Source organism: Fukomys damarensis, unplaced genomic scaffold, assembly GCF_012274545.1.
Source record: "Fukomys damarensis isolate Sample0158 unplaced genomic scaffold, DMR_v1.0_HiC HiC_scaffold_34, whole genome shotgun sequence".
Classification (NCBI taxonomy): domain Eukaryota; kingdom Metazoa; phylum Chordata; class Mammalia; order Rodentia; family Bathyergidae; genus Fukomys; species Fukomys damarensis.
This window is the reverse complement of record NW_022900946.1, coordinates 24,603,201-24,614,832: the sequence shown is the minus strand read 5'-3', so window position 1 is coordinate 24,614,832 and position 11,632 is coordinate 24,603,201. Positions and strand designations below refer to the sequence as shown.

At 50.9% G+C, this 11,632-nt stretch overlaps 1 protein-coding gene across 1 annotated transcript; it reads right to left on the bottom strand.

Annotated features, from left to right (window-relative positions):
• Window positions 1-853: 853 nt before the first annotated feature.
• On the bottom strand, window positions 854-11,626 carry Znf74 (zinc finger protein 74). Its single transcript, XM_033758560.1, has 6 exons — window positions 11,245-11,626; window positions 10,779-10,864; window positions 7,304-7,430; window positions 6,689-6,784; window positions 3,185-3,421; window positions 854-3,134 (listed from the first exon to the last, which is right to left on the bottom strand). Exons 1-6 carry the CDS (start codon window positions 11,276-11,278, stop codon window positions 1,807-1,809), a joined length of 1,908 nt encoding a protein of 635 aa, XP_033614451.1. The 5' UTR covers window positions 11,279-11,626; the 3' UTR covers window positions 854-1,806.
• Between the last annotated feature and the right edge of the window lie 6 nt (window positions 11,627-11,632).

Sequence of the window (11,632 nt, the reverse complement as noted above, 5' to 3'; positions counted from 1 at the left end):
CTATGCTTTGGGGGGTTATGGCAAGAAGGTACTTTGTACAGTTCAGCATCTATCGGGTCTTGATTGGGGGGAGATATTAGTGAACTAGGCCTATAAAGAGTTCATTAACATGGTGAGCAATCAGTCCCAGGCTTTCATCTGTCAGTGAGACAACAGGTGTCTCCTTTGGAGCCAGAAGGGCACAAATGCCCGCAGTGAAACAACTGTGAGGAACAAATAAACACAATCTGTGCATTTTTCTTACATACCAAGAACTCAGCAAGTTGTCTAGTTTGTTGTTTGTTTGTTTGTTTTTCATTTGTTTTTGATTCTGGGGATCAAACTCGGGCCCCTGTGCTTCAGAGGCATGTGGCAGAACCACCGAGCCAAATCCCGGGCCCAAAGAACAGTTTCTTTTCTTTTCTTTCTTTCTTTCTTTTTCATACCAGGGATGGAACTTGAGACCTTGTGCTTGCAAGGCAGGTGGCAGAACCACGGAGCTAAAGACCCAGCTCTCAGGAAGTTGTCTGTGGCTGAAACAACAGTTTTAAAATTTCATCAAGGGCCCAGGATCTCATTGTTTTACATTCAACTATCTTTAGTACGTAGTTTTTGTCCTTAGTTGTTGTGTGGTTGCAAGATGGTTACTATACCTCCCATCATTGCACTAACACCCTAGGCAAGAGAGAGGAGGAGAAAGGAACAGTTCTTCTATCAGGAAAGGAAGGCTCTCCCTAGAACCTCTAGTATTCACTGGAGCCTTGTTGGTCAGAACTTGGCCACCTGAATGCAATGGAGTCTTAGAAAAGAATACATCTGGGCTGGAGATTTAGCTCAGGGGTGCCGCACCTGTCTCACAAGTGCAAGGTCCTAAATTCAATCCCCAGCAGCAGGAAAAAAAAAAAGTTTTGTGGTAGACACGTTTTTTTGTTACCAGTCTCTGATATTGTATAATAGCCCCATGCAGGATAGCCGTGGAACTAACCACCTTCCTGAGCCTTGTGGTGCAGCCTCTACTTTGATCTAAGCCAAGTGGTGCCAGGAGAGGCCCTGCAGGGCAGCCTCCGTGGCCTACAATGCCCAGCCTGCCCAGCCCTGGCCAGTACTGGCAAGCTTCCAGATACACCTGTTGCCCGGCTGTGCCCATCTTCCTGGACTTGGCAACTCTGGATGGGCACTCCCAGCTTCCCACCAGGGACTAAACACCGAGGAGGGATCCTGGCAGGTTAGGACCTGGTGCACTGGTACAGGGCCATGTTGAGACTGCTGCAGGGCCAACCCTGGTCAAGATGACATTAACAAGTGACCGTGCAGCAGGACGGCTCACGGGACACTATCCACAGGCAATTAATTCACTTTTCCCTAATGCTCACCATTCAAGATTGTTCTCCCCTCCTGGGATATAACAGTGTTCACATGGAAGTAAGAACTAGAACGTTAATTTTTTGTTAATTACTATTATTATTATTATTCTAAACATTAACGTTTATAGAAGCGATTCCTGATTGAAAACAGGCAGGAGCCCATCCCGGGACCCAACAGCTGACCCACCTTCTTATCAGCAGGCAAGACGCCCCTTGTCAGTGAGCTCCAGACCCGCCAAGGAAGACGGGGCGATGGAATGTCCTCAAACGGCCTCGAGTCCCTTCTCCTGAAGTGTGTCCCACCACTAGGGTCCTGGCTGGCGGATCCGAGCAGGGTCACGTGCAAGGCTTCGGCACCTGGAGGAACGAGCGATCTGGCTCCAGGAGCCCAGGAGAGGTCACGGGGCCTCCCTGGCTGGCAGCCCGCGCAGAGGCCTTCTTCTGTGAAGCAGCAGCACCACACCTAACTGTCAGGTTTCCTCCCCAGAGGAAAATTCCTGCTAGGTGGGGGCTGCACCACGCACAAGAGCTCTGCCACTTCCACTGCATTTATGGGGTCCACACCCCTCACCCCGGAGTCCTCTGCGCCCAGCAGACCACCAGGCACATAGTAGGTGCCCAGCAAGTGTCTGTTGAACTGGACGGCAACGGGCTGCTCTTCAGCGTGCAGCAGTCTCTGGTGCTCCCGGAGGTGCGCGCTCCAGCCAAACACTTCCCCACATTTGTTAGACTTCAGCGACTTCTGCCTGGAATGAACCTTCTGGTGCTTGACGAGGCAGTGGTTCTGGCTGAAAGCCTTGCCGCACTCGTTGCATTTGTAGGGCTTCTCCCCGGTGTGGATGCGCTGGTGCACGATGAGGGACGAGTGGCAGCTGAAGGCCTTCCAGCACCTGCTGCAGTCGAAGGGCTTCTCCCCGGTGTGGATACGCTGGTGCACGATGAGGTAGGAGTGCGAGCTGAAGGCCTTCCCGCACTCGTTGCACTTGTAGGGCTTCTCCCCGCTGTGGATGCGCTGGTGCACGATGAGGTACGCGTGGCAGCTGAAGCCCTTCCCGCAGTCGGCGCACTTGAAGGGCTTCTCGCCCGTGTGGATCCTCTGGTGGAGCGTGAGGCGCGAGCGGTTGTTGAAGGCCTTTTCGCACTCGGTGCACTTGAAAGGCTTCTCCCCGTTGTGGATCTTCTCGTGCACGGTGAGGGACGAGTGGCAGGTGAAGGCCTTGCCGCACGCGCCGCACTTGTAGGGCTTCTCGCCCGTGTGGATGCGGCGGTGGCGGGTGAGGTGCGTGCGCTGGTTGAAGGCCTTGCCGCACTCGCCGCACTCGTAGGGCCTCTCGCCGGTGTGCACGCGCAGGTGCATGCTGAGCAGCGAGCTGCAGCTGAACGCCTTCTCGCAGGCGCTGCACTTGTAGGGCCGCTCGCCCGTGTGGATGCGCTGGTGCACGTTGAGGGACGAGTGGCAGCTGAACGCCTTCCCGCACTCGCTGCAGAAGAAGGGCTTCTCGCCCGTGTGGATGCGCCGGTGCTCCAGGAGGTTGGTGCTCCAGGGGAAGGCCTTGCCGCACTCGCTAGAGCGGCCCCCCACAGGGGCAGTCTGCCGGGTGAACAGAGCGCCCTTGAGCGGGGAGCCCTCCTTGGAGTTACTGGGTCCCCAGTATCTCTGCTCCGCGGAGATGTCCCCGAGGGTGGCGGGCACTCGCCCCCGCTGCACAGCCTGGTCTCTCCGCACTACTGTCGGGGCCTCCCATGCCATGCTGAGGCTGGCACTGGGAAGCGGCCCCCCACAGGGGCAGTCTGCCGGGTGAACAGAGCGCCCTTGAGCGGGGAGCCCTCCTTGGAGTTACTGGGTCCCCAGTATCTCTGCTCCGCGGAGATGTCCCCGAGGGTGGCGGGCACTCGCCCCCGCTGCACAGCCTGGTCTCTCCGCACTACTGTCGGGGCCTCCCATGCCATGCTGAGGCTGGCACTGGGAAGGCTGGGCCTGTTCAGCTGCCCCATAACTGCCTCCGGGCATGGTTCTTCCTTGCAAAATTCTTGCTGTAGGGAGGAGGACTCCTCCACCTCAGGTGCAGGCCCCTGCTCTGTCACGGATTGAAAATAGAATTTCCTATGAGCAGGCGGAGGCAGGGCCGTGGAATGCACAGTGGACAGCTGACCTGGAGAAGCAGACGAGCTCAGAAAAAGGTAGACAGAAAAAGGACCAGAGGAGCTGGAAGACGCGAGGGCAGAGGCACAAAAGAGGGTGCGCATGTGAGACACAAGATGGAAGAAGGAGAGAGGAAAACAGGGCCCCGCCAGAGAGCACAAGGATCCAGCCAAGCGAATTCCCAAAAGAGCAGCTTCAAGTGGGTACTAATGGGACTGAGAAATGGACACAGCTCCTGGAGTCCAGGACTCAGGATATGACTCAGTCACTGACACGTCCACTGACCGACTACTGGAGACAATACTACGTTAGGAGCAGGGTAAACAGTCTGAAGAAATGATTAAAGATTTCCCTGGTGCCAGAGGGAAAGAGGACCCCGGACCCCCAGCAGCCTACCTTGGAATTATAAATAATTGCCTAGCTCTGAGGGCACAGACATCTTTTTAGAGGAAAATAAACCTCCTGCCAACTTTGCATCTGAGAACATCTTTCATGAAGGCATCCTGTGAGATGTGGATGTGGAGGAGGGTGGCCTCCCATCTCCCTATCTCTGGTTTAGTTCAATATATAACTTTCTGGTGGGTGCGGTGGCACATGCAGGCTGAGGCAGGAGGATCGGCCATGAGTTCATGTGAGCCTGAACTGCTTTTTTTTTGGGGGGGGTACCAAGGATCGAACTCAGGACCTTGCACTTGCACGGCAGGCAGCATCACCCCTGAGCTAAATCCCCAGTCCAAGGCCAGCCTGAATTACATGACACCCTGTCTGAAAAAAAAAAAAATCCTGCTTTCCAAAAAGACACAAGCAGTTACATTTCCCTTGGAGGGAGCCCGCTGACAGCCTGTGATGACAGCTGTAAGGGAGCCCGAGATGCTGCCTCACGTTAAACCTGTATTCGGTAATGAAAGGCTTTTCCCCTTCTACTTCTATGGAGAGCTGTTCTGGGCTGGTGGATATCTTATGTCTAATTCTATCTTCCCAACAGCTCCAAGCAGCACAGACTAGCGTGGCGGGCAGGGCGGTCTTGCTGTGCAGCACGTGCCCCTGGCCTGCCTGAGGAGCTAGGCAGGCAGAACAGGCCCTGGAAAGGTGAGGCAGGTGCCCAGGTGAAGGGCGCAGGGCCGAAAGGTGGACGGGTGCCAGGTGGCGAGTGGCTGGGGCAGAATGAAGGCTTTCTAAACAGAGGCTGACGTTTCCGTCAAGTGCATCTTAAAGACGTCCCGGGGCTGAGCAGAGCTGGTGAGCAGGAGAGCAGTTAAAGAAACCAGGACAGCCGGGCGTGGTGGCACACGCCTGTAATCCCAGCACTCAGGAAGCTGAGGCAGGAGGACTGCTTGAGTCAAGGCGTTTGAGAGCAGCCTGGCAACATAGTGAGGTCTGTGGCCCAGATCAGTAAAAAGTAGTTAGGGCGGCGATCAGAAACTGATGAAATAATAGGGCACATCCATATAACAGGACACTGTGCAACCAGTAAAAAGCACAAGAGGACACCCAGCACATCGTGGTGAGTAAAGAAAGCAAGAAGGAGATCAAGGGTATATTTTTTTAAAATACCCACATACATTAAGTTTTTCCTTAATATTCTCAGGGGATTAATTTCAGGACTCTCTCAAACACTAAAAATCTGTGGATGCCCAAGTCCCTTACTTAAAATAGTGTGCGTGCATGTGTGTGCATTCCCAGTGCTAAGGCTGGAGCTCAGGGCCTTATGCATGCTAGGCAAGCGCACTACCACTGAGCTGTATCTCCAGCCCCCAAATAATATAATATTGCTTATAATTTACCTACATGTTTAAGTCATCTCTAGAGTACTTATAATACCTGACACTATGTAACTGCTATGTAAATAGTTGTTCTACCATAGTGATAACGATGAAGACTACACATTTTCAGGACAGTCAGTATTTCCTTTCCAAGTATTTTCCATCGGAGGTTGGCTAAACCTGTAGACGTGGAAACTGCAGAAGGGATGGGCGGCTACACAGAGAGAAAACTGGGAGGAGATGTGGTAAAATGAAATGGTGGTTATCTCTGGGCAGAAAGATTATGTGGGGATTTCAGAACTTCTCCGTAATACCCTAATTTTCAGGATACACCACTACGAATTGAACAAAAACATTAATTTTCTTTTGCAGTGCTAGGGATGCAATCCAGGGCCTTGCACCACTGAGCCAAACCCTCAGCCCATGTTAATTTTTTTAAATGTAAATTTGTGTTGTTTTTGTTTTGAGATGGGGTCTTGCTAATGTAGTTCAGGCTGGTCTTGAACTCACTATGTAATGCAGGCCAGCCTCAAATTTATAGCGATTGTCCTGCCTCGGCCTCCAGAGCACTGGGATAACAGGTGTGCCCTTCCACACCCAGCTCTAAAAATGTCATTTTGATAAAGGATGAAGAGGGCAACCAAAGCCACAGCAAGAAACAAAATCTATGAGATGGGGCTGTGGCCACTTTTGTACTACAGAGGTTTGGAGCGGAAGAGGTGGGGCTGAGGAGCACGGAGGCCCTCTTCACCTCTGTACCCACCCACCTGGCCCCAGCACACATATACTTAACTGCTCCTTGTCTGTCTTCTCCACAAAGATCTCAAGATTTCCACAGGCCCAATGCACTAGGCATTCACTGTCCACTAAATTAAGCTGAGATTAATTCACTTATTAATCAAATCAAAAGAGAAGTTTCTAAAAGTGAAATGTTGGAGGAGAAAAGCCACACTAGGCTCCTCTCCTACTCAGGCCTGTCCACGATCCGCTTTCAGTCAGAGAAGGCCAGTGTCCCTGCTGTGGCCTTGCTGACACGGTCACCGTGCCTGGTACAGCCTCTCCCTCAGTCTGCTACCTCTCCCAGGGAGCAGAGCCTGACCTCCAAGTCTCCACGCAGTCTTCAACCCTCGAACGAGTGGCACTGGCTAAATCTTTACCTAAACACAGCTTTCTGCTTCCCACCCCTCATCAGAAGGCAAGCGCTCTGGCTGCTTTTGTTCTCTGTTGCATTCACAGCGCACCTTCTGGCACACAGGTGCTCAACACGTGATCAAGGAGGAAAGGGGGAACTTGGGGGGTGGTCTAGCAAGGACACGAGGAAGACACGGATGGCAACGGCGCTGAGGAAGGGAGCAGGAGCTGAGCTGGGCAGGGGAGGGAGGGTGCTGGGCTGCCAGGGGACCGAAGCACCGCCGCTTCTGCCTAGGTCAACTGCTTACCTGAACAAGCCCCATGCGCGCCTTCCCCGTACACTTGCCATGGCTCCTCGCCTCGTTCCAGATGGGAGATCACATCTGGCTTGCAGACCGGAGGCCCTGCTCATGGGGAAGAAAGCAGCAGGGCTAGGAGCACTGCGGCTATGCAGCCTAGCTGTCCTCATGGGACAACCCAGGAACGTGGACGAGCTACTACAAAAGGTGCACCGTGGTCAGAAAACACGAAGCTCTCTGCGCCTCAAACTGTGGAGGGGTCTTAGAGACCGAACCAAAGTGGTAGCACATGATGCTCTGAAGACTCCGTGAGACACCTCCCTCCGCTTCCTGAAGAAAACTTCATGGCAGAAGGGCTCCAAGCCTGCCTGCCTCCCCCGCTGCAGCTCTCCTCTCCGCTGCAGCTCTCCTCTCTGGGCTCCCCATTCTGGGACAGCTGCAACCCCAAGTAAGGATGCCACTAGCTACCCTGCTAGATCTTGGGGACTTCAGGTGTGGCTCTACCCCCTGGCCCAGGTGTTCTGAGGCAGAGGCCTCATTTTCCAACTCATGCCATGCCTGGCATCAGCACTGCCATGTAGAAGGAGGCCCGAGAGCAGAGACCCGCCTTGGGAGCCACCCTACCCAAGGCGACGAGGTTCTGGTAGTTCTCCAGCATCACATCCCGGTACAAGGCCCTCTGAGGAGAGTCCAGGTGACCCCACTCCTCCTGGGTGAAGTCCACAGCCACATCCTTGAATGTCACTGATTCCTGAAACGATACACACAGGACAAGAGTGATTCTGTGTCCACGGTTCCTAGGGAACCACAGATTAAGGACCTTATGAGGACAGAGTTAACCTGCATGACCTCCCAAGCATGGAAGGTAGACAGTGACCTCGGTAATAGTTAAAACTTGGAAACAGCCCAATTGCCCATCAACTGGATACTGGATAAAGATGTGGTTTTTTTTATATATATAAAACAGAGTACTACTCAGCCATAAAGAACAAGAAACTAGAAAGATTTATAGCTGACTGGATACACATTGAGGCCATACCCTTAAGTGAAATTAATAAGTTACACATATGTAAGTACCGAATCGTTTCTCTGGTGTGAAAAATTAAAAGTATAAATTAGGATTAAAATGTATAATTGATAATGTGTAATAGGAAGAAAGTCTAAAAGAGTAGAGGAAGTGGGAGGGGCGGGGAAAAGGTAAAAAGGGAAAAGAAAAAATATGTGAAGAGGAAAAACATGGAAACAATGTCTTTATAAACAGGGAAAGGTGGAGGGTCCAAGGGGAGGGCTGAGGAGTGGAGAAAAATAACCTGGTAAGTCATGTAAAGGTACAAGATCCCAATGATAAATGTAACTGTATTGTACACCTAATATGTAGCAATAAAGATAAAAACCAAACACTGACCCCAGTAGGCCGAGGGCTGGGGCTGGTGGTGCTGAGAACTGACATACATTTGCTTCCCTCACAATTTCGGGAATGGAAAGTGGGGTGGAGAGACACCACGGCACCCTGGCAAGTCCATGTGCCCTGGTACCTGTGCGTGGGCGCTCTATCACGTCCTGGGCAAGAGGCTATGTTTTCCGGGGTCAAGAACCTCACATGCAAAAAAAAAAACCAAACTTGAAAGAACCATAAAAAATCCAGCAACTCTATTCAAAATGCACTACTGCAAGCCAGGCGTCGTGGCGCACACCTGTAATTCCAGCACTCGGGAGGCTGAGGCAGGAGGATCGCTGTGAGTTTGAGACCAGCCTGGGCTACATAGTGAGTTCAACTACATAGACCCTGTCTCAAAAAACCAAAATGTACCACTGCAGTTAAGATCCAACTGCAGACTGAAAACCAACATTATACCCTAATGAAGGCATCTTTATATCAGTAAATTCTGTGCCCCCAGAGACCAAGAGAGAGGTCACTTGGTGTCCTCACCTGACTGCCTTCCACCTCTCCTGACTCACACCTGCCTACTTTCCATGTTCTTTTTTTTTTTCGGGGGTGGGGGGAATACAGGGGCTAGAACTCAGGACCTTGGGCTTGCAAGGCAGGTGTGGCGCCGCTGAGCTAAATCCCCAGCCCTTGCTACTTTCCCTGTTCTTGTCAGGGCAAGCATCTGGTCACAACTCCACCTGGGACTTGCTTTGGTTCTTAAAAAGATCAAACTGATGTCAAGTGTTTACATTCTAGGATGAATTCCAGAAATATTCAAAGAATTCCAAAAGGAAAACCCCAGCACCCAAAAAAGTAAAATTTGCAATGCCTAGCATCCAACTGAGTTACTAAAATGAAAAAAAAAAAAAAGTTGATTAAAAAAATCACAAGAAATTAAGTGAATTAGTAAAATAGTGCTTAATCTCAAAAAAGGAATTAAGGAATCATACTGAATTTACAAAAAACTCACAGTGAATTTACAAGAAATTATTTGCTTGCATCCCTGATATCTGAGTCTTATTTTTTGTGTGTGTGTGGTACCAGGGATCAAACTTGGGACCTTGCGCTTGCCAGGCAGGCAGCAGAACCACTGAGTTATATCCCCGATCCTAGTCTTACTTATTTACAGTTATCTAAAATACGGCAGACATCTGAATTCCTATCAATTATATATAGTATCTAGGGCCAACAGTAACATCAGTACTAGAGTTTAAATATATTTTACCTTACATTGTAATATAAAACAATCTCAATTGAAAGCCCATAGTTTACTACTGGGAAAAAGACTTAAAACTTTTCTGAATAACTTAAGAATTGGGGCACAGGGTGCCAGGGATTTTAGCTCAGTGTTTCCACCACTGGCCTCAAAAGCACAAGGGCCAGAGTTTGATCCCAGGTACAAAAAAAAAAAAAAAAAAAAAAAAAAAAGTGACTTTAAAAAATAATAATAACGTGCAAATCACAGGTAACATTGTAAAACCGAGTAAAAGTTATTTTGAAACAGTATTTTGTGTTTAATTTAGATATTAAGACACATGACATAACGCAAAAGAACAGAGACTCTGACACCAAATAACCTGGAATTAGGTTCTAAAACTGCAACTGTTAATTACTTAATATCCCTGTGGGTTAGTTTCCTTACTTTCAGACATATATTTATTTTTACTTTTAAATTTTTAGGTTGTAGGTGCTTTCGTTGTTTTGTTTTTTGAGATAGTGTCTCACCATGTAGCCCAGGCTGGCCTTGAACTCACAAGATCCTCCTGCTTCAGCCTCCCAAATGCTGGGATTACAGGAGTGTACCACCATACCCTGCTTCATGCATTACCTTTGTCATGTTTCTTTGAGTGTTTCACAGAATTACAGATCATTCTAACATCCCAGAAGCTAGGCATGTCTCTCAATATGAATTTTACAGCTTTCTGTAAAACTGGTGTTCTACCGTTCTGTAATCAGCTCTCACATCTTTCAGCTGGAAGATGAACTGAATCACAAACTCCTAAAATGCATTCAAAAGGCCCTCAACCCTCATCTCACTACCCCTTGATTCTCCTTGTCAACTATACTCTTGTCAATTCTACCATAGGGTAGGGGTAGTTTTGGGGGCAGAAAAAGATGAGCAGCAAAGTTCAGCTGTAAAGAAGAGATCTGGGCCTCACTTATCAGCAGAAATGGCCTAGGGCTAATTCCCAATTGACCCCACGGATTCTCTAAACCTCCAGGTTTTTCCATGAAAGCCCTATGCCAAGATTTGGTACATGGGAAAGCACAGAGCGACGCATCCCTACCATCTCTCACTCCAGCGCTTCCAAATCCCCTCGCCTGATTCCATGCCAACAACCGCCCCCCCCAAGACATCCCCTGGGTCTGCAACAAGCCTTGGTCAGCATAAGGAGATGAGCAAAATGACTTCCTGTAAACTGGCATCTACTTGATCACCCCTCAGAGCTCCCAGAACACTTCTTGGCATACAGGTCCGGGCAACTGATCCACCCATCAAACTGAATGAGAGTTCATCTCACGCAGATACCCGGGGTGTCATCCTGACTGTCTTCAGCTGGAGCTGTTCTCACTGCCCAGAAGCTCCTGAGCACTGAAAAGCTGGCTCCAAGGTGGGGGTCCAAGGCTGACTGCAGATCCAAGAACAAGGGGAAGAAAAGAGCCACTCACCTCAGATCTGGCTTCCAGGAGACCCCAACTTGATTTATTCTCTGGATTCTCTTTGAGGGAAAGAGCAGGGTCCTCAGTAAAGAGAGCTGGGGATGGAGAAATGAATCAAAGGGGCTGTTCTCCCACAGCCACCACCCAGGTAAAGCCTACCCAGCCCAGGCACGGACAGGAATTAGAAAAGGCAGGAACCACTCAGGCATGTCTAGAGGAGTGGGTCTCAATATCTGGCAGAGTCAAATACAGCATCGGGGATTAGCTGTGCCTCTCAGTGTCCCAGATACTGTACGAGGAGGCGTTGCCATTGCTTGCCTCCTATCAGCATGTTTGACAGTGGGAACAAACGCTGCACGACGAAAAAGCAGGCCACCCTGGCTGGTGCTTCTGGGAGACTAGCCCGACCTCTAGGAGCGTCAGCCTCCTCAAATGCAAGTCCACACACCCAGCGACTAAATGAGCGAAACTGTACCCGTGTCCTCCAGCTTCAGGGCCGGGGTCTCCATGACGCCTCTCAGCAGCGCTCCCTGGAGGAGTGCGCAGCTCTGTAGCCTCCAGGGCCGCAGATCAGGACCCGGGGAGCGTGCCTTGCTCCTGGAGCTCGGGAACAGCGGCCTGCAGTGCCGCCCCGCAGGGTCACACACACACTCACGGCTGCAACACCCGCACACGAGGTCGCTCCCCGCGCCCCGGCTGGATGGGCTCGGGCGGGCTCAGCCACTCACCACCCACAGACACACCCACATCGGGGCGCGCCGCGCACCCTTCACACACGCGCCGTGTCTCCCCGTCACACACTCCTGCAGAACAGCCTACGTACGCGCGGGGACCAGGCCCAGGCCCTGGGCGGGGACAGCCCA